The 20,122-nt window shown below is 43.1% G+C and overlaps 3 protein-coding genes and 1 long non-coding RNA gene across 6 annotated transcripts; 2 read left to right on the forward strand and 2 right to left on the reverse strand.

Moving 5' to 3' along the window:
- Positions 1 to 11: 11 nt before the first annotated feature.
- On the reverse strand, positions 12 to 1,147 carry LOC128785268 (prolyl-tRNA synthetase associated domain-containing protein 1-like). The gene is made up of 2 exons (XM_053937585.1): positions 1,041 to 1,147; positions 12 to 459 (listed from the first exon to the last, which is right to left on the reverse strand). The coding sequence occupies exons 1-2, from the start codon at positions 1,119 to 1,121 to the stop codon at positions 22 to 24; spliced, it is 519 nt and encodes a 172-aa protein (XP_053793560.1). The 5' UTR covers positions 1,122 to 1,147; the 3' UTR covers positions 12 to 21.
- A 1,827-nt stretch (positions 1,148 to 2,974) lies between these two features.
- MTIF2 (mitochondrial translational initiation factor 2) lies at positions 2,975 to 12,746 on the forward strand. Of its 3 annotated transcripts, none has more exons than XM_053938527.1 (14): positions 2,975 to 3,130; positions 4,341 to 4,572; positions 5,041 to 5,146; positions 6,044 to 6,215; positions 6,372 to 6,532; positions 6,946 to 7,122; positions 7,520 to 7,659; positions 8,047 to 8,171; positions 8,905 to 9,109; positions 9,689 to 9,941; positions 10,757 to 10,897; positions 11,659 to 11,823; positions 11,979 to 12,119; positions 12,491 to 12,746. In XM_053938527.1, the coding sequence occupies exons 2-14, from the start codon at positions 4,348 to 4,350 to the stop codon at positions 12,658 to 12,660; spliced, it is 2,181 nt and encodes a 726-aa protein (XP_053794502.1). In that variant the 5' UTR covers positions 2,975 to 3,130; positions 4,341 to 4,347; the 3' UTR covers positions 12,661 to 12,746. The 3 variants fall into 3 exon arrangements, with proteins under 3 accessions (XP_053794502.1, XP_053794503.1, XP_053794504.1); XM_053938528.1 differs by having other exon boundaries at positions 11,764 to 11,823; XM_053938529.1 differs by lacking the exon at positions 2,975 to 3,130 and adding an exon at positions 3,149 to 3,308.
- Positions 12,747 to 13,276: 530 nt separating this feature from the next.
- RPS27A (ribosomal protein S27a) lies at positions 13,277 to 15,015 on the reverse strand. Its single transcript, XM_053938530.1, has 5 exons — positions 14,858 to 15,015; positions 14,527 to 14,581; positions 14,251 to 14,336; positions 13,817 to 13,948; positions 13,277 to 13,474 (listed from the first exon to the last, which is right to left on the reverse strand). Exons 1-5 carry the CDS (start codon positions 14,903 to 14,905, stop codon positions 13,325 to 13,327), a joined length of 471 nt encoding a protein of 156 aa, XP_053794505.1. The 5' UTR covers positions 14,906 to 15,015; the 3' UTR covers positions 13,277 to 13,324.
- A 167-nt stretch (positions 15,016 to 15,182) lies between these two features.
- On the forward strand, positions 15,183 to 17,911 carry LOC128786106 (uncharacterized). The gene is made up of 3 exons (XR_008430176.1): positions 15,183 to 15,226; positions 16,022 to 16,162; positions 17,750 to 17,911. It is a non-coding gene; the product is annotated as an uncharacterized LOC128786106 (long non-coding RNA).
- Positions 17,912 to 20,122: the final 2,211 nt, after the last annotated feature.

Consider the following 20,122-nt stretch of genomic DNA (forward strand, 5'->3'; position numbering starts at 1 on the left):
TAGTAGAAAAATGAACTTCCTCTATTTAATGTCTTCATCGAAGTGTACAATGATGGGATTGTGGCCTGTTGATCTCACAAACTTCAGGAAGTCGTCGGGGCTTAAGCCCATGGTTGCAGAATTTGTCATTGGATGAAAATACACCTTTTCGTGGCCCCTTTGAAGCAAGGCAGCATCCAGCACCAGCCTCACATCTCCCTGGTCACAGAAGAGGGCGAGCGGCATGGCACAGCCCTGACCCACTTTGAGCTTTTCCAGCATGGCGTTCTCATCAGCAAATCTTAGGTTTCCACTTCCAACACCCAGTTTTTTACCAAGTTCATTCAAATTGATCTGCCTGTTGTGCAGGACGGTCACCAGCCAGAACCCTTTCTTCTTTTTGTCTTTAAGAAACAGGTTTTTACTGTGACCTCCTTGCATGTGTTGGACGTGGGGCATCATTTCTTCAACAGGGAACACCTGGAAAACAGCACCAGTGCGGTGTCAGACTCTATATCCCATTAGACTCCCAGTCGTGTGCTGGCAGGTATCATTTGTTAAGTATTTAGAAAATGCTGAATGTTCTACTCGGCCTAAAAGCTGTACCCTTTTATGAAGGAATTTTAACAGAACACGAATAAAATGTGACAAACTGCTCCCCCACACTTTCCGAATCATTTCTGTCTCGTGTGTGCAACACTGTCTCACTTTAAAAGACAGCACTGGGAGTGCTCCCATTTGCGACTCCACACACCTGGAATGAATGACGTGGCTTGTAACTGGGAGCGAGTAGAAGTTTGGAAAGCATCTTAGATGCCGCCGACTTCAGGGAAAAGAAGTGGGTGAGCCGCTCCTCAGACTACGGGGGAAAGGGGGTGGATCTGGAGGCAAAGTCAAAGCGACCAAAAAATGACCCCAAACATTCTGCCAGGCCCTGCGAGAACTTCCACAATGATACTTCTGCTAAAACCGCGGGCGCAGGACCTCATCCCGCCCTGATCCCGCTGTGCCCCGCTGGCAAGGCAGGGGTTTATTCCCGGGTTTTCAGGAGGCTGCCGTACCTGGGGGTGTTCGGCGGTGACGGTGGCGATGCCCAGCTCCCGCTGCCGCCGCTCCAGCGCCTCACGCAGCTCGGCAGCCATCGCGTCCCGCCCACTCCGCCTCCGCCGCCGCGCCGGACCCGCCCACGGGCAGCGTCCTCCCGCAAAGAACGGGCAAACCCACTGAACTTGCACTCGCTTTTCCTGAGGAACAGCCCCCTGCGGTTCACACCGTGGATATAATATGTCTCCATCCCACCTGAGCCTCCCCTCCCGCACACTTCAATACGTTTCATCTTCCTTAGTAATTTCCTTCCCAAATAGCGACATTAATACATTGCTTCGACACACATTCAGTGGGAACTGTATTTTGTTCAAGTGTTGGTTTCAAGCAGATATTTCTCTCCATTTAACCTATTAATTTTTTTTATACATGTTCTTAATCTAATTTCGGGTTCTGGTGTGCTCCTTACCTACAATTTTGCTGAAAACGCTGCTAGATAAGAAAGTTACAAAAAAAAAATCAAAGCTAAAAAGAAAATCAAAATGCCTGATCTACCCTGTAAACAAAAACTGCATAATTTGTATTTTTTTTAAATCAACTAATAATAATCAGAAATTGCAACTAAGGGACAAAGCCAAACAGTAATGGCCAACTCAATTGGAAAATATTTCTACAACTCAAACCATCGCCCTGACCTATGACATCAATAATTATTTGTTTCCAGTTTACCCTTCAGAGAAACGGGCAATCTGTAATAAGCTTTAAATTAAAACAGTATGACTCTGCGGTTAAGAGACCTGCGGATAAAATATGATCCCATGCTAATTCCCAGAGCCTTACAGCAGCACACAGGAAGATTTCCAGGCAGCATCCAGTGGAAAATCAACTCAAAAAGCAGATTTGCAGTAAACTCTGATGACTGTTTTGCACGCTAAATCTATCTTTGCATTAAAACGTTTTTCAGGTCAGTCCCAGGCAGTCCCAGGATGGATGAGCTGCCCTCGTAGTGGCCCTGTGCCAGCCCTTCCTTCCCAGCGTGTCTTCTGTGCTAGAACACTGCTTTTAATGTGCTTTGCATAGCTTTTTTTTTTTTTTTTTTTTTTTTTTACTGTGATCTATTTTTGAGATTATTTTACCCGTGGAGAAACACTCAAGTAACCTGTGCATTTCAAGGTGTCAGTACCCCACCTTTGAAATGCAGAATGCTTTTTTTTTTCAACACTCAGCATCATAAATGAGCAAATATTTGTAAGAAAGATACTGAAGGCAGCAAAACACATAGTTATGGCTCTCGCAAACATGTGGAAAACCACGTGTGTGAACTATCACAGGTCCCACATTATGGGCAAAAAGCGTGAAATACACCGCTCAGATATATGTAAAGGAAATTATGGTCATTACTCGTCACACACAATTTGCAGCGTCCGGACAGGGATCGCCACAACATCAGCACTGTCCCGGGCAGAGCCCTGGAATTATCTCTGGATTTTACAACCAGCATTAACTAGGTAACATTAAGGACTTTTCATTTGTAGGGCTTCATCTTAGATTTTTGTTTTCTCTATTCCATTAAGTGGCACTGTTTTAGAGACGCCAAATTAGAGAGGACTTAAAAACCAGACGCGTTAAAGCTTTCGGTTGCATATGGGTGGGGAGGGCTTTGCAGAGAGGAAGCTGCTGTCTCCTGGCAGGAAGCAGTAAAACAGATTTAAGAGTGTAGATAGACAAATAGATGTTTTTAAAAATAAGTTTCAAAACCCTAGAATAGGCATAAACTCAGAAAACTTGTGTCTCTTGACGGGGTCAGAATCCCCCCCACCCCTGAGCGCACTTCCCGCCTCCCGTGAGGCGAGGCCCCGGCCCCGTCCGAGCAGTCCCGGGCTCGCAGCTGCGCCTGCGCGGTTCCCTCACACCCCCTCGCGGCGCGTGCGCAGAGAGAGGCGCGCCGGGCGTGAGGCACCGAGGGGACGCGGAGCCCTTTCCCTTCCGTTCCCTTCCCTCTTTTCCAACCTCATTCCTTCCTTCATTCCTCGGGTTGTCAAGGCCGGCACTCGGGGGCTCGGAGAAAGGCGCTGCCCCCACAGGGAGGGTGGGCTGCAGCTGACAGGTATTAATCAGACAGAACGATGGGCAGGACAGCAGCAGGAGCGGGAGTGTCGCTCCTCCGCCCCGGGACCGGGGAGGGTTTTCCGCAGTCAGACCTGGCCTGACCTTCTGTTGTTTGTGTGCAGCGTCTTGTGGCAACTCCGCGGCTCCCTCGGTTTTACCGATTCAGCCCCTTTAAGGTTGTCTTTAGAGTTAAAAACCCCACCAAAATAGCTGGGTTTGGTTGGTTACTTTGTCATGTACTCGCTTCTTGCAGGTGTCCGGGTGCAGGGTGGGGGTTTAAAGGGCCCGCAGCCATTCTGGGAGGAACCGAGAGCGTTCCCTGCCTTTGGAGCTGCAGGGAGAGTGACACAAGGACACCTGTGAGTGGGGACATGGAAGGAACAGAAAGTCCATCCCTGAGCAGGACAGAATCACAGAATGGTTTGGGTTAGAAGGGAACTTAAAGACCATCCTGCTTCACCCCCTGCCATGGGCAGGGACACCTTCCACTATCCTAGGAGCCCTGTCCAGCCTGGCCTTGGACACTTCCAGGGGAGTGGCAGCCACAGCTGCTCTGGGGACCCTGTGCCAGTGCAGAATAGGCAGCTCTGAGCAAAAGGAGAAGCTCAGGGTGTTGTACGGGATAATTGGCAAAACAACTCAAACCAAAGTTAAGATGGTTAAAACAAGATGTGGGATGATCTGACAGAAGCCTAATTGCTGAGCCAGGGCTTAGCCTCACAGGAGGTCTCTGACCACACATCAGCACTGGTGTCACTGCTGTGCTGCGGTCTTTCAGTGGTGCTTTTTTCTTGAAATGCTCAGGTAGAGGGCATTTTGCAGGTGTGTTCTGCTGGCTTAGAGAGGTGGTTGACACTTGGGTAATTCTGTCAGTATAGCATGAGGAGTGCAAATGTGGGGTTTTTGTAGGAGATGTCAAGGAACCTGCAGTGGGGGAATTAATGGTTTATATCAGAGATCAGTGGAGAAAGATGAAAGATCTGCAAGCTCTTGTTAGACCCATGTGTCTGCAGTGGAATAGTGGAGAAAGGTGAAGCGCAGAAGGAAATGGAAAAACTGGAACAGATCCTAAACAGTTTCATTTTGTCAGCATTAAAAAGCCTGTTTGGAAACATAACATTTGTGCCTTGTATGCCTGTACATTTTGTCCTGAGAAGGAGGATCTTTGAGCCTCGAGGCTGATCTCAGTGTGTGCTTTGTGTTTGCAGTGGGGAAATGAACCAAGGGTTGCTGCTGAGGTTTGAAAATCTGGTGCAGCTCCGTGGTACCTGCCGGCAGCTGCGTGCCCTGTCCTCCAGGAAAGTTTGTGGAGCACGATGGAAGCCTGTGGAGTTGTCTGCACATCCTGTGGGGTCCCTCCTTCTGCATCCACATCTCTGGCCAAAACACAGATTAATCAGTGGTGCCTTATCACAGTGCAGACATCTAGCCACAAAGGAGGTAATTAAGGACATCCAGTAATCCCTGGGTTTGTGTGGGAAGTACAAGAGCTCAGTTTGAACAATTTAATTAAAAAAGGAAAAAAGCGCTTTATTCTTGAGTATAGAGAAATTGTTATAAACCTGTAAGACAGAATGTACTTAATGTATAATTTTTTTTTGCTATTCCCTCTTAAATACTGACTTAGACCAGTAGTATCATGATTTTTTGCTGACACTGGAGAAAATTACTACAAACAAAAAATGGAAATGGTTTTATTGGTTTTTGTCCTTGTTCTGAAAAATTAAAAATGCAAAAAGATTAAGGGTAGTGTGCTATACATTTGAAATGTTCATTATAATGTGTTAACTCGTTCATGAATTGTAATTAATTGGTATTATAGTAAAGAAGATGTGTTTTTTGTCTTTTTAATATTGTTTTTGTTATTTCTTAGTTTATATTCCTGTGTATGTGTCTAATTCCACGTAGGAGACAAAAAAGAAGAAAAAGAAGATTCCCCTGATGAAAGGTGAAGTGGAGATACGGCAGAAGATGACTGTGGAGGAACTGGCACAAGCTATGGGCAAAGACATAGGTGGGAGCCTGCTTTGGGATCTGAAACAGCAACATTTGTTGCACCCCTTCCATCAGTGGAAAGGAAATGATGCCTTCAGTGGCCTTAGTTAGTGATTGTGGACCCATCCCAAAGGAAATATTGGGAGACACAGTGCAGACTAAAGAGAAAAGAAGCTGGGCCATCCAAATTACCAGGCCAAACTTTTAAGTGTGAAGAAGCCATGTCTGTCTGCCCTGTCCAGCAGAAAGGCCTCAGATCCATGCAGGCTGCTCCTTGTGGCTGTGGTTCCCAGGGGCTAAGTTATTCCAGAGGAAAACACTGCACCCTGCTCTGTCAGAACTGGACCTCCATGAGTTAAGAACTCGTGACTAAAGAGCTTCGGTCTAAAATCCAGAGTAGGAATAGGAATGTTGCGTTCAGGAGCAATTTGTGTTTCATTAGAACAGTCCTTTGATTAACTGGGAGTGGCAAGACTTCTCTGGAATTGCTCCTTGTAACAATTCTTGACTACTGTAATATGTTCTGTGTCTCTAAAACCAAAGAAAAGAGCATATGATTAGATTTATTAAATTTCCTTCCTCCTTAAATCACTCCTTTGCTGTTTGCTTTACATGAGTTTCAGTTGTTTTCTCTTTTGGAGTTAGTGGAAAAGTAAGCTATGAATATCTGAGTGGAAAATAAGATTCTAGCAGCTAACAGAGTAGTAATTTTTAGTAAATCTGCAAAAAGTTCTTCTCTGCAAGTATGTAGATTAATGGCAACTTCTAGATAAATCTAACTGACGGAAAACTGCTTGGTGAATAATACTTATTAGCACAAAGAAAGTAATGAAAAAGTCTGATGAAGTGGGTTGGGTTTTTTTATCCCACGTGTTTTTGTGGATGTAATTGTTAGATGTGTTTATGTTTGCTGCAGATCATATTTATGAAGTGCTGCTGTATACAGACATTAACCTTGATTCAGTAGAACCAGATTCCATCTTACGTGAAGACCACATCAAGATGATTGTGCAAAAATCAGGAATGAAGTATAAATCGGCAAAACTGAAAGAGGAAAAGGAAAGAAAAAACACAGATGCTGTGAAGAGGCAAGTTGTGAACTGTTCTTTTTGGCTCTTTTTATTCCTTTGTTCAGGTGTTTGGGGAGGAGGCAGCCTCGACCATGTGGCATCGAGTGCTGTGGTGGGCATGGCCCAGTGAATTTTTTTTGGCATTTACAGCTCCTATTTTTGCTGCAATTACAGACCTCCTGCAGACCCAGCAGTACTGACCCCACGGCCCCCAGTTGTCACCATCCTGGGACACGTGGATCACGGGAAAACAACCTTACTGGACAGCCTGCGGAAAACCCAAGTGGCATCGATGGAAGCAGGAGGCATCACACAACACATTGGAGCTTTTATTGGTATGATCCAAGTCCATGTGCTCAGGTGTAACACAATTTCCTCTCCATCTCACACAGCAGGCTGACTTGCTGCCAGTTCATTGGGGAAAAAAAGTTGCCACATAAATGGTGAGAAAGGAAACCATAACATAAAATGTCTGTTGCTGATACCTATCATAACTATGTACCTAGAACTTTGAAATGAATTGTCTGCGCAAGTTGGTATTAGACTATTTTGAGTTATGGAAGATCCCAGGACACTTTCTTGTTCCTGAGGTTTTAACAGCACCTTTGACCTTCATGCCAACAATTACCTGACTACCTAATACATGTTATTATTATTAAAATGCCCTCAAAGGAGTGATGCTTGATCTACAATATGTCAAATAAAGCTGGGTAAAATGCTGATGTTAAGCTGTACCATTTGCTTACAGTGCACATGCCTTCTGGGGAGAAGATAACCTTCCTTGACACTCCTGGCCACGCAGCCTTTTCAGCCATGCGGGCGAGAGGCACCAACGTCACTGACATTGTCATTCTGGTGGTAGCAGCAGAGGATGGAGTGATGCAGCAAACCATAGAGTCCATCCAGCATGCCAAAAATTCAGGAGGTACAGAGTGGGGGTGCTTTGGGAACCATGCTTCTACCCCTCAAAAAAGCCTCCTTGGACTGAAATCCACAGAACTTGGGAACTGTCCTAGTCCCATTCATCATCCCTTGCGATGCTTGAAAATGTACTGAATGTTGCAGTAATACAAAAAGATCCTAAAATACGAATATTTAGCAAGACAGGGGTTTATTGTTTCGGGTTTTTTTACCTTCTCTACATGGGTAACTCCTCCAGCTTCCTCCTGGTAGCTCAGATCTCAGTGGCTGCTCAGGGAAGAGGCACCAAGTGAGATAATCTGTTCTAAGTGCCATAACTAGCTCTAACCTTTTTTAGCAGCTGTGGTAGTAGCAGTAGGTTTTGGTCAGGTTGGTGCTGAGTTTATGTGTTCTATTTTTAGTTCCTCTTATCCTGGCCATTAATAAATGTGACAAACCTGAAGCTGATCCTGAAAGAGTAAAGAAGGAATTGCTGGCTCACAATGTGGTCTGTGAAGAGTTTGGAGGTGATGTTCAGGCTGTAAATATTTCTGCACTTAAGGTAAGATTGTGGTAGAAAAAATTATGGTATTCTTGGGTGTCTAATATGTGCAGAGAAATGCATTTTTATTTGGCAGCTGGAAAATAAAATGCTTCTCTTCCTGGTATTTGGTATCTTGCCATGAGCTCAGTGCTACTGGACCTTGCCAGAATTATTTGAAACACATTAAAATGTATTATGAGGCTCAGACTTCCAGCAAGCAATAATATCTCATTTTTCTACTGGTAATTCAGTCCAGCAGTTTTGTGTCTGATGTCCAGAAGTCTTGCCTGATGTTGAATGTCATCACATTTCAACGGTGGAATTTGGCACTAAGTGTTGAACTTCTGATCTCACTTTGCTTGGGCACTTCCTTTATTCTGTGTGGTTTTGTGTGGTTTTATGCAGGGGGAAAACCTGATGGTTTTGGCAGAGGCCACTGTTGCTCTGGCAGAGATGTTGGAACTGAAGGCAGATGCCACGGGGCTGGTGGAGGGGACGATCATTGAGTCTCGGAAAGACAAAGGGAAAGGGTGAGTCAAGTGCCATCTCTGCAGCTTCAGTGAAGCACTTCGTAACAACACAGACACACTGGGCAGGGGACTTGTGCCTCAGGAAGTAAAGCCAGAACACTTCCTTTGCAGTGTTCCTAGCCAAAACCTTGAAATACTACTCTACAACACAAGAGGTTATAAACTGATAGGGCAAAATTCATCATATCCCTGAAATAAAAATCCTATAATAGGAAATAGTTTAAAATGGTAAAACTTAAGTGTTTTTTTAAATGTCTTTTAAAAAGTAGGAATGATGAAGTTAACAGTCAATACATACAAAATTTATGACTAGTTTTGTGTAACACGACATTCTACCCTTATGTATCTTAGTCCATTTGCAAGTGAACAAGGTGTGTTCTGCCCTCTTTAAAAATGAACTGAATTCTACAAGGTTGTTAGGATTTGTTGTTTGGGGTTGGAGTATTTTTGGTGGGGTTTCACTTAATGTGTGAAAGCATCCTGTTGCTGGGTTCACAAATGTCAGACTTCGGATTGATCTGCAGAAATTAAGAGTAAAGTACAGATTTTGGGGCATTTTAACTCACTGAAACATTTGGTGAGTGCTCTAGTAAGTCATCACAGGAACATTCTGCCTGTGATGGATCACAAATCCATCACAGTGTTGGTTGTGTTGTGCCTACACTGGCCGTGAAGACAGGGAGAAACATCACTTTAATGTTGTCTGTTACTTTTCTCCTCTGCTCTTCACTAGTCCACTCACCACAGCCATCATCCAGAGAGGAACTCTGAGGAAAGGCTGTGTTCTGGTTGCAGGGAAGACCTGGGCAAAAGTGCGTTTCCTGTTCAATGAGAACGGCAAAGCTGTGGATGCAGCCTCACCAGGCATCCCTGTGGAAATCATGGGCTGGAAGGAATGCCCTTCAGCAGGAGATGAAATCCTTGAAGTAGAGTCTGAGGTACAGAAAGAAGTCTTCAGTGAAAAGCTCACACTGCTGCAAGGATGGGAAGGAGCTGAATAACAAAATAAGTGAGAGCTTTTAGTCATGAATCCCATGAAAGGTTGAGCATGGGGATTAAGGGACCTGAGCTAGATGCTCTGGAAGAGGAATGAGGGTTTGCATTTTGCCTCTTTCTTTCTCACCTTTCCCCTGCTGGACTGTCCTCATCTCCACTGGAACAATCGAGTACTTAAGGAGATCAGTGTTTTAATTTGAGAAAGACATAACTCTTGTCTGACAAAAAGAAAATGCATAAAATACAGCTTGACATAGGGGTTGTGAGAGCTGGAAAAAAAACACATGAAAGAATGAACAGTAATTCTCTTCTGCAATGCAGAGATACTGTAAAAATAGGCCTTGAATCATGTGGTAGCTCAGGGAGGAAGAGCTCTTGTCTCATTCTCTGCCATCTGTGCAGCAAAACCTGTAGTTAAAAGTGGAGGAAAATGAGTGAGCCTGTAGAGAGGATGCGAAAGGATGAAATTGCAGTGTTCTGATGCAGTGCTTTAAAGGTAATGTTTCTGTCTTCCTGCCCAGCAAAGGGCACAGGAAGTTGTGGCTTGGAGGACCTATGTTGAACAACAGGAGAAGATGAAGAAGGACCTGGAAGTTATTGAAGCAAAGCAAAAGGAGCACAGGTTGGAATATGAGATGCAGCAGCAGAAGCTGGCCCACCTGACCTGGAGACAGAGGAAGGCAGTGCTGTACAAGGCCAATAAGCATCTGATGTTCTCAAGGCCTAAGGAGAGAACAGAGATGGATGAAAATACGCTCTCATTAATAGTTAAAGGTGCTGTCCCTGTCTGTGTGCTGCTCCTTTGGTTCTGTGCTTCTCAAATGCTCAGCATGAAACAGAGCTCTAAACTAAACACAGTTTCTGTTACCAAAAGTTTGATCAGTTTAAAACTGGTTATTGAACTTCTCTCATAAGAGCAGGGGTATCAGAAAACATCCACTGGTCAGGAAGATGCGCTGCCAGCAGGGCCAGAGCAGCAGGAAAACTTAATGTGCTCAATGCACTTACCTAGGAACTCCTGAGGAAAACCCATACATATAAACCCCTATATTAAAAAAAAAATATATATATATATAAAACCCTATATATGTAAAAAAAAAAACCACCCAAAATACAAAAAAACCCAAAAAAAAAAACCACAAAAAAACCAAAACAAAACAAAACAAAAAAAAAAACCACAAAAAAAAAAAAAAAAAAAACAAAAAAAAAAAAAAAAAACAAAAAAAAAACCCCCACCAAACTATAAGCATTTGGAAGCAGCAAAATAGAGGAGAATAACAATTCTGTACTAAAGTAGGATAGGAGGAACTTGGTTTAACCTCATTTAGTGATACTCAAACAGTGACTGTAGTTGAAGACCTGCAAACTTGACCAGACAGTGATGGCAGATGTAGAGCCTCTGGCCCTTCTGTATTTATCCAGTTTATTTTTTGAATTAACAGACTTTCTGGATGGGTTTTAACATATTACTCAAAATATAGTGACAGATGTCAGAAGACTTTCTGTTGCACAGTGTGGAGTTGACATTAGTTGTATTTCTGTGTCTTTGACTTACACAAAGCCAGCAGTACTTCCATTTATCTGTGCAGGTGATGTGGATGGATCTGTTGAAGCTATTCTGAACATTCTGGACAGCTATGATTGTGAGGATGAATGCAAACTAGATATTCTCTACTTTGGAATGGGAGATATCAGTGAAAACGATATCAGCCTTGCTGAAGCATTTAATGGTGCGTGTTTCAAAATAATTTTACAGTTTTGAAGTTACTGACTTACTGAAATGGATAGGCCTCAGTCAGGTTTTGTTTTCTCAATAATAATTAGCAGCATCAATAAGGTAAATTTTTGTTAATCTTGAAAATGTTTCCTTGAACATCTGACTGGTGCAGAGGGGGAGGCTCAAAGTCTCATGGAAATGGAAGGACTCTGGAAAAGCTCTTGCCAGAAATTAAATTGTTAAGGTTGAGCTCTGGCTCTTCACTCAAGCTGCTTTATGATGCTCACACAGGGCAAAGCTAGAAAAGCAGGTTAGAAAATAATTTTCTCTTTGCTGAGGGAGGCAACTGGATCTAGGACTGAATCAGTTGCTGTTCATACCCCATAATTCTTACTTGCTGCAGGGAGTGAGGTCACTGCACCTGCCATAGCCCACAGGTGGGCAAGAATCATCTAGAATTCACTTCCAGCTTTATTTGGAAAACCGAGTTGGTTTTCCAGCCCAGAAAGAGAGATCTGTGTCCTTTGCGTGAGCTGTGTATGTTATTTTCTGATTTGATACCTCCAGCTCTGTCATCAGGGACCTTCTGTGGGCTTTTTTGGGTCATTTATTTTGATAGGTTTGTAGCAGTCCATGAGCCATAGTGCAAGAGGCAAATGGTCCCCCTTAAAAGAGAAGCAGGAATAAAATGTACCCTGTGCTGCAGAATTTCAGTTCATCTGTTCAAAGACTCATTCCTTGTAGTCATCACTCGACAGTTGTTTCATTTATCAGGTGTAATATTTGGATTCAGTGTGAAAGCCAATGAAAGTATCAAAAAGCTGGCTGATAAAAAGGGAATAAAAATTAAACTTCACAACATTATCTACAAACTTATAGAAGACTTGAAGGATGAGCTGAACAGCAGGCTGCCCCCAACTGTGGTGGAGACTACAATAGGTGAGTTTTCATTGATAAATTTTTGCCTCAAAATGTGGCAAATTCTATACTCTTTTGTAACTGCTTTTTTATCTTAAAGTAGAAAAGTGCAGCCTGCTTCTACCTCGTGCCAGTTTGTTATTCCTGTGGACTTCAACTTTACTTTTTTATTTTAGGGGAAGCTTCTGTTCTTGACACCTTCTGTGTCACAGTAGGAAAAACCAAAATTCCAGTGGCTGGATGCAGAGTGCACAAGGGGCTGCTGGACAGAAAAATGAAGTTTAAGCTAATCCGTAACAGGGATGTTATTTGGAAAGGTGAGTGGAATTGCCACAAAATGTGAATTTGTGCTCAGTATTTTTAGATATTGCTAATTCCCTGGGAAGTCAGTGCAAAGGATCCTATAGAAATCCTGAATTCTGTCCAGGACAGAGAGGAACGCCACCAAATGCCAGTGTATTGTTCCCAGACCTTTTTTCCAACCACCCACTCTGGTAGGCAAGTAGAAGCATCACAGGATCTACCTGCCAAAAGGAGCTGGTGTCTGACTTCTGTTAACCACAAGCACCTCCCATTCCTACATTTTCCTGCTTTCCTTGTGGAGCCACAAAGTAAACATTAATCCTGCAGGAAGGGCAAACCAATCCTCTGCTACTGGTGGCCTCTCTCATGCATTTTCTCTTTGTAGGATGTTTATCATCACTGAAGCACCATAAAGATGATGTCCAGGTAATAAAAATGGGAATGGATTGTGGATTGAGTTTGGACAAAAATCTGGAGTTCAGTATTGGAGATGAAATAATCTGTTATGAAGAAAAAGAAGTTCAACAGACAACTTCCTGGGACCCAGGATTTTAGACATTTTAACATGTGAACACTAAAGGATGTGTATTATGATCCTGTCTGGCCTTTAACTCTTAACATTAAATGAACTTTCAGAGATACACAGGAGCTGTTCATCAGAGCACTTCAGATACATTTTATATCCAAAATGTTCTGCTTTTCTATCATGTCAAGCAACCAGCTGCCCTCACTGGAACATGGGATAAACCACTTGAGTAACTCCAAGTACTTAAGTGTGTAAAACCAGCATGGTAAAATATTTCTGATGACAATCTCTTGGTTCCAAATCAGCTGAGCCATCTCCTCCCTCCCCTCGCAGTGTGCTGTATTTCAGTGTGTTGGCTGCATTTTGTCACCAGGACTCCTGGTCACCCTAGTCTCTAGCACTGACCCACTCTGGACCTCTGAAGTTGCTATTTTTCCACATCAGAACTGTCTTATGTTAAAGAGACCACTTTTAAGGTTAGCTTGGGTGTTGGTTTTCTTCCTTTTACAACTGGTACCCAGTACTCTTTAAATCCAATTGCTGCTTCAGTTTCACACTTAAGTATTTCACCTTAGCTGGCTGGCAGCACCCCAAGGTCCACAAATATTTCTCACTGATCAGACAGGAAACACAGTGCCACAGAAATAAATCCTTCATCCATACAGAAGCTCAGATTTTTATTGTCTGGTACATTTACTTGTCTTCTGGCTTATTGAAGCAGTATGTCAGACAGCACTTGCCACAGTAGTGTCTGTCGAAGTGACTAGCCATGAAGACTCCAGCCCCACACTCCTCTGAGGGGCATTCCCGGCGCAGGCGGCTGATCTTGCCATTCTCATCCACCTGGGAAGGACAAACAGGCAATGGCTCACATACTCTCTCCACGTTTTAGCAACAATAATAATTTTGAGTATTTTCCATTGGCATAATAGTTTCTGTAACAGCAACTACATCAAACTTCTTGAGTTACGTGTCAGAAGTGCCCAATTGCAACAGGTTGTGCATCTTTTGTTTAACACGTAGGATATGTGCAAATAGAAGGAGTTTAAATATTAAATACACCATAATCTGTGCAGATTAAATATTAAATACACCAGAATCTCTGCAGGCCAGTTACAGGCTTCATACCCTCCCTGATGAGAGCTGAGTTTCCATCAAGTTTCTCCCTGAGTGAGTTTTACCTACCTTGTAGTACTTCAGCACTGCAAGCTTAACCTTCTTTCTCTTATGCTTGTTCTTCTTGGGAGTCGTGTAAGACTTCTTCTTCCTTTTCTTAGCACCACCACGAAGTCTCAGCACCAGGTGAAGGGTTGATTCCTGTTTGTAAAGCACATGAAACAGACTCAAAATGTTTTCTCAAGGCAACTGCAGCACTTAAACAGGCCTCTTCCTTCTACCTAGAGAAAGCACATCTCAAGTTCTGGGCACTTAGGAAAGCTCTAAAAGGATTATTTGCTGTTAAGGTGGATTCCCAAGCTCCCAGTATCAACACTACTCCAATCCCTTGATTTGGTTGAATTTATTAGAAACATTTCTTAGTCTCAGCAGCAAAGGTCAGTCAGCTGTGCCCGTGCCAGCTCCTGGGTACTGCATTGCTGTGTCCTGCCTTTCCTACTCACTTTTTGAATGTTGTAGTCAGACAGTGTGCGTCCATCCTCCAGCTGCTTCCCAGCAAAGATCAGCCGCTGCTGATCCGGAGGGATGCCTAATGGTGATATAAATCAGGAATAAATGAGGGACGTGAGCTACAGCATGCTGTAATAAAATCAAGATTGCTGCAGGGAATTACATCTGTGTAATACACACATCAATCCACAAGAGTGCAGGACAGAATAATGTATATAACGTATTTTGATATCAATATATAATAGTAAATAAGTGCCTTTAGAGCTTACCTTCCTTATCCTGGATCTTCGCTTTTACATTTTCTATAGTATCAGAAGGCTCAACCTATTATGAAACAGAACAACAGAATCAAAACGCGTTGCACATTTTAATTAGCCCAGCAAGGCCGAAAAACCACGAGGTGCTCCCGGCACACGCCCGGTGCTGCCACAGCCATTCCGGCCCCCACCGCGTGGTCGGAACCGCCCCAGGCAGCGCAGGGCTGCGTTTCCCCACACATCCCGGGCTCTCCCGGCGCATCCCGAAGCCTGCCGGCACATCCCCGCCTTCCGGAGCACCGGCAGGCACGGGCGGCGCGGCCCGTCGGCCGCGGTGGCTTACCTCGAGGGTGATGGTTTTCCCTGTGAGGGTCTTCACAAAGATCTGCATGCCGAGGCGGACAGGGGCGGCGCGGAGCGGAGGGGCCGGAGCGCGGGCTGCCCGCGCTGCTCGCAGAATGGCGGCGGCGGCTCAAGAGAGCGCCGCGCCCGCACGCACGGGGTTTCCGTGCGCGCTGCGGAAGGGGGGGGGGGGGGGGGGGGGGGGGGTGCTGCGCTCAGGCACTACGACTCCCGGCATGCTCTGCCGGCGGCGGCCGCGGCCGCGCCTTCTGGGAGATGTAGTCCCATCACGGGAGGCGTGGGCGGGAACTGCGGCTCCCACAGTGCATCGCGGTGGCCGTCTTGAGGTGGGGAGGAGCTGCTATGATGGGTGAGGTGGGGCCATCGTGAGGAGAGGAGGAGCAGCCGCCATGAGGGGTGGAGGCGGGGCCGCCATGAGGTGGGGAGGAGGAGTGGCCGTGAGGGCGGGGTTCTCCACCACCGGGACTCGTTTTTTTCTGTGCGTTGTAGTGGCTGCCGGTGGGATTGTTATTTTGAGGCTAACGGGTTTTCGACGTACCTTGGCCTTCGTCAAGGCTAGGTTGGACACTACTTGGAGCAACCTGGTCTAGGGGGAGGTGTCCCTGCCTATAGCGGGGATGGAGCTGGATGAGCTTTAAGGTCCTTTCCCACCCAAACCATTCTGGGATTCTGTGGTTCTTCGCAGTGTGAAATCCCAGAATTCGATGTCCTGGTTCTTGAGGAGGCAGTTTAAACACACCTCACAACCACTTTGCCCCCTGCAGATTCCTCGAGATCAGTTCCAGGTTTATATCTGGGCAAAAATTTTTAAAACTAGAAAAGCTGTCGGTAAATTGGGAATAAAGGAGCACTGAGTCATGATTTGAAAATTGTTTGTTAGGTGGTTTTATGCTTGTGAGTCGAGAATGGGAAAAACTAAAGCAGAATCGGGACCTGCTTGAATAAATCAGCTGGGGCCACTTTAACAATTTCAACCCTTCTGTGTTTTGATGAGAAAATGTGACAGTAGGTTGTGTTGGGTACAGGCTATCTGAGGAGTGTTACATTATATACGATAATGCATTTTGTAAAATAACAAATAGTTTTCAAGTAAACGAGTACTTGACAGTATGTAAAAAGTGGTGTTCTGTTTTTTTGTCTCCAGTTGGTGTAAGCAGACCAGTTGTGACCTCTGTGTTGTTACAGAAATCAAGGATTGATACATTTTCAGCTGTTTTTTGTGCTCCTGTAAACACTACAGTGGAGTCAGGGTCACTACAATGAATTCAAAGTCCCAGGAATAACAGTAGGTTTCATGCTTGAAAACCACTTTTCATAATTTTATGGGAGTTTTTAAATTATAAAGCTGTCCTAAACCAGGAGAAAATCAACAAAACTAAGAAGACCCATGACATTTATCTCACATGCCCTGTGCTAGCATTACCAGCCATTCTGTGGAAAGGTTATTGCTGAAATTCCTGAGGGATTCCTGCCTGTCTGCCTTCTTCAGACACTGAGATGGGAAAGGCCTAGAAAAATCAAGATTCCATGTTTTGGAGATGGGTAGGAAAAAGGAATGCTGGCATTGCTTTTAAATCTTGTGTTGAATTAGTATTTTAAGATACTAAAATGCACAGCCCCTGCTCCCTTGGTTTTCCACTGCTGTAAGTGCAAAAAGGACATTCAGTGCCCACCTAGAGAAAATATGTGGTGTTCCAGCTGTCCAAATAAGTGCTGGTTACCTTAGTTTTAAATAAGATTGGTGATTATTTAATCTCAGGTGAATTTAGAGACTGCCTCATAATGAAAAGTTTTTCTGCATTTTTACAATCTTGAATGATGTTGCTTTGCTTTTGGGGCTGCTTTTTATCTTAGAGCAGCACCATGAAGCTGGCTCTATTATTTTCTCTATTCATTTTATTTTCATTTCTGCCGTACTTATTAGAGTGTTCCAGAAAGTTGTTTTCCTGTTCATTCTCTCTCTATAAACATCATATCCAAAAATACATCCATGGATAATGCAGTATGTTACTGTATGCAAGGATATCCTCACTTCAGCTAAATGGGAATGTGAGGTGTTTATTGCCAGAATCAAGAATGGTTAAAGGAATGCAGTTTTTTCTTCACAGGAGATTAAAAGCTCTGGAATCTGAGCCCTCATGTCTGTTATACTATCGGAAAAGATTATTAATTAAAATTAATTTATTTTATTTTTAAAATAATGTTATAAAAATATCATTTATCTTAATTTAAAATTTAATTATTAATATTTCAAATATGTGCAAAACATGTTAATTAAGACATTGATAATTTGTCTCTGGCTTCTTTAATTTTTATTTTTAAATGGTCCCATTCTTGTTTTATTTTCATATGGCGGCTGCTAATGGTTGTGTAAACCCTTGCTAATATGAAAAACCTGAATTTAACTAATGCTGTAAAAGGTGTTCCATAAAAAATTATGTGCCTGAGGAGATTTTTTTCAGTTCTTAAAAAAATATCCTCAGTTTTAAAAAATATTTTTTCATATAAATATATTAGTTTAGAAACTAATGTGATTGGTTTGGGGGTTTTTTATTACTATTTTTAAAAGGCTATAACGGTTTTGGCTCTGAATTTGGCTCTGACATGTGAATTGATGAGATGGTACTGGGGTTATCCTGCTCTGCCATGTTTTCTATTTTGTGACGTCCCTGGTAAAACAGCTGAAAAGTCACTTGGATATTTGGAAAGGAAAGAAGATGTTTGTGTGCTGTAGCAATTTGAAGTATCCTTGTTCACACATCACACAATGCAGCCCTTCCAGGACACGTTCTTTTGATGACCCCTTTGATGTTTATAAAAGTGCTGGTGTGACAGCCATGTACAAGGAGTCCATTTTTATCCATTTTCACAGGTTCTTCCTTGGTCCTTTCTCTAAAGGAACTGAAGCTGCAGAGCTCAGCTGTTCTGTAAAATACTGTGTTGTGAAAACTGACAAGCACATCTTCAAGCTGTTTCTGTATGTACAGATGAAAAAGTACAGCTTGAGGCTTTTCCAAAAGAATCCAGAATCCTGGAAGAAATTGGGCATTAAATGCTGTTGAAACCTCCAATAATGGAACAGTCTATTTCTGGGTGCTGAGATCTCATTTCTGATATAATCCCTGGATATCAAACCCACAAAGTAGTTCATTAACTCATCTCCTATAGCCTGCAGAGTAGCTGCTACTCAAAAATAGCTCTCTCCTGTTTCTAGCCATTGATTAATTAGATTAGTTCTTCCTAAATCACAGATGCTATATTTTCTGTAATTTCACTTGAAAAGCGATATATTCTAAGGACTTCCAGCCCCCTGAGATTTACCTGTCAATGGTGAAATAGGTCCTTTTCTTCTATATGTTCTCTTTCTTAGACTGTTGTTGCTTAATTATGACACTATTTTAAATTCTTATTTTATTTCCTGGCCATATTTCAGACTATTTTACGGGAGGATTTTCAGGTTACCATCTCTTCTAGTGTTTCTTGATATTGCCATTCTAGGACCTTTCTATTTACAGGAAAAAATGTTCTTTGTATCCATGTTTTCAAGTAAAAGGTTGGATATTAATATCGCCTCCAGCCTTTCCACAGTATTCAGGGAAATCAGTCAAGATCATTGTGTGGCTTTATGGTAGGGAAAGGGAGAGGTAACTATACACAAATACAGAATAATCTTGCAGGCTGATTTTTCAGATTATTGCTTATTTCTGTTGGAAAACTGTCCTAACAGTGCATTAATTCACTGTCTCAGTCAACAGTGCATTAGAAATCTACAATTTTCATTTATGAGGGCTGGTTTTTACTTCAAAAAGATTTTTTACCCGAAATATGGATTTGGGCTGGAAGAAATGAGAAAAAAAAAAAAAAAGAAAACACAACAAAATTTTAATAACAAACTTTGAAACTTGAAATTTTAACTTAGCTCTGATTCCAGCCTACAAATTATAAATTTGGATTCAGTGCTCCTTTGGGCAGCTTTCCATGGAGACAACTCCGCAGGCTTTCAGTGGAGCCTCTATGAGCTGACTCTTGGGGCAAGCTGCAATTGCAGCACTTAGTTCTTAGGACACACAAAAATAAACAGAGTCCTGCTTGGTTCCAAGGTCTGGAAGTTTTCACAGGGGCTTTTTCTTGCACTGCCAGACCCAGGGGCAGTTGTTCTCCAGGTAGCAGGAACCCAGGCCAAGGGCAGACAGCTGCAGTAAATCATATGGGCAGCAAATCATATGGGCAGCAATTGCCAGGAAACAACTCTGCAGACAAGCTAACACACATCTGCCTGGACTGAGCTAGAGAAGTGCTTGAATTTAAAGATAAAATATCTGAAAATTAGGTTTTCTGCATCCACACAGTTATTTGCATCCAATGTGCTTTTTGTGTCTTGCTCCAATAAACTGCCCTAGACTCTGTGCCTGCAGCTCCTCTATCATTTTGTTGCTGTTATGGGTTTCACAAATGATTTTGAGTGTGAGCAGGGATTTTGGCCTTTAAACCTTTTAAATTAAAATTATGCTATTTCTCTTCTGTGTCATTATTTTCATCACCTTTATTTTTTGCAACTCAGTCTTTGTATTTCTAATCCCCATTGAAATCAGTGAGTGAGTTCTGCAGTATGCTTAATATGAATAGTAAAAGCTTTTTAGGGCAAATTCAGGATATTTAAATGTGGGGTTTACTTTTCCTTAGATGCATTGTTATTCTAAATTATACCACCGGTGCTTTGTAAGGCTGGGCTAAGACAGAAGTTGCTTGGGGAGAAAATAAGCATGAAAAGTTATCTCAGGATGGAATAATTGAAGATGAGAAAGATGCCAGGCTGATGGAACATGTTTGCTGGTTGCTCCTCTGCACAACAACAGAGGGAGCACTTACAGCAGGCAAGTGAAGAATCCTCTTAGCTCTTTATGAGCTGTAGAAACACTGAGCATCACAAACAATGCTGAGAATGCCTCTTCCACAAAGTATCAGTTATTTGTCCATTTAATATGTCTGTGTGAGAACGTGTGCATGTTTGTATTTTAACTGGAAGTATATTCTCCGTGGAGAAGAAAGCTCTGGAATGGTATGGAAGTGGAGTGGAAATGGTTTATGCATCTGTGTTGCCAGCTTCAGTACATCAGGTCTGTCCTTGCTGTAGTCTCCACAATGGTTTAGAGTCAGTGTGAGTGAACTGCTTTTGAGTGCTCCCTCATTAGGGAGCTGCCCAAAGGGGATGCAGGGTAGGCATGTCCCAGTGCTTGGTCTTTTT

Source organism: Vidua chalybeata, chromosome 3 (genome assembly GCF_026979565.1).
Source record: "Vidua chalybeata isolate OUT-0048 chromosome 3, bVidCha1 merged haplotype, whole genome shotgun sequence".
Taxonomy (NCBI): Eukaryota; Metazoa; Chordata; class Aves; order Passeriformes; family Viduidae; genus Vidua; species Vidua chalybeata.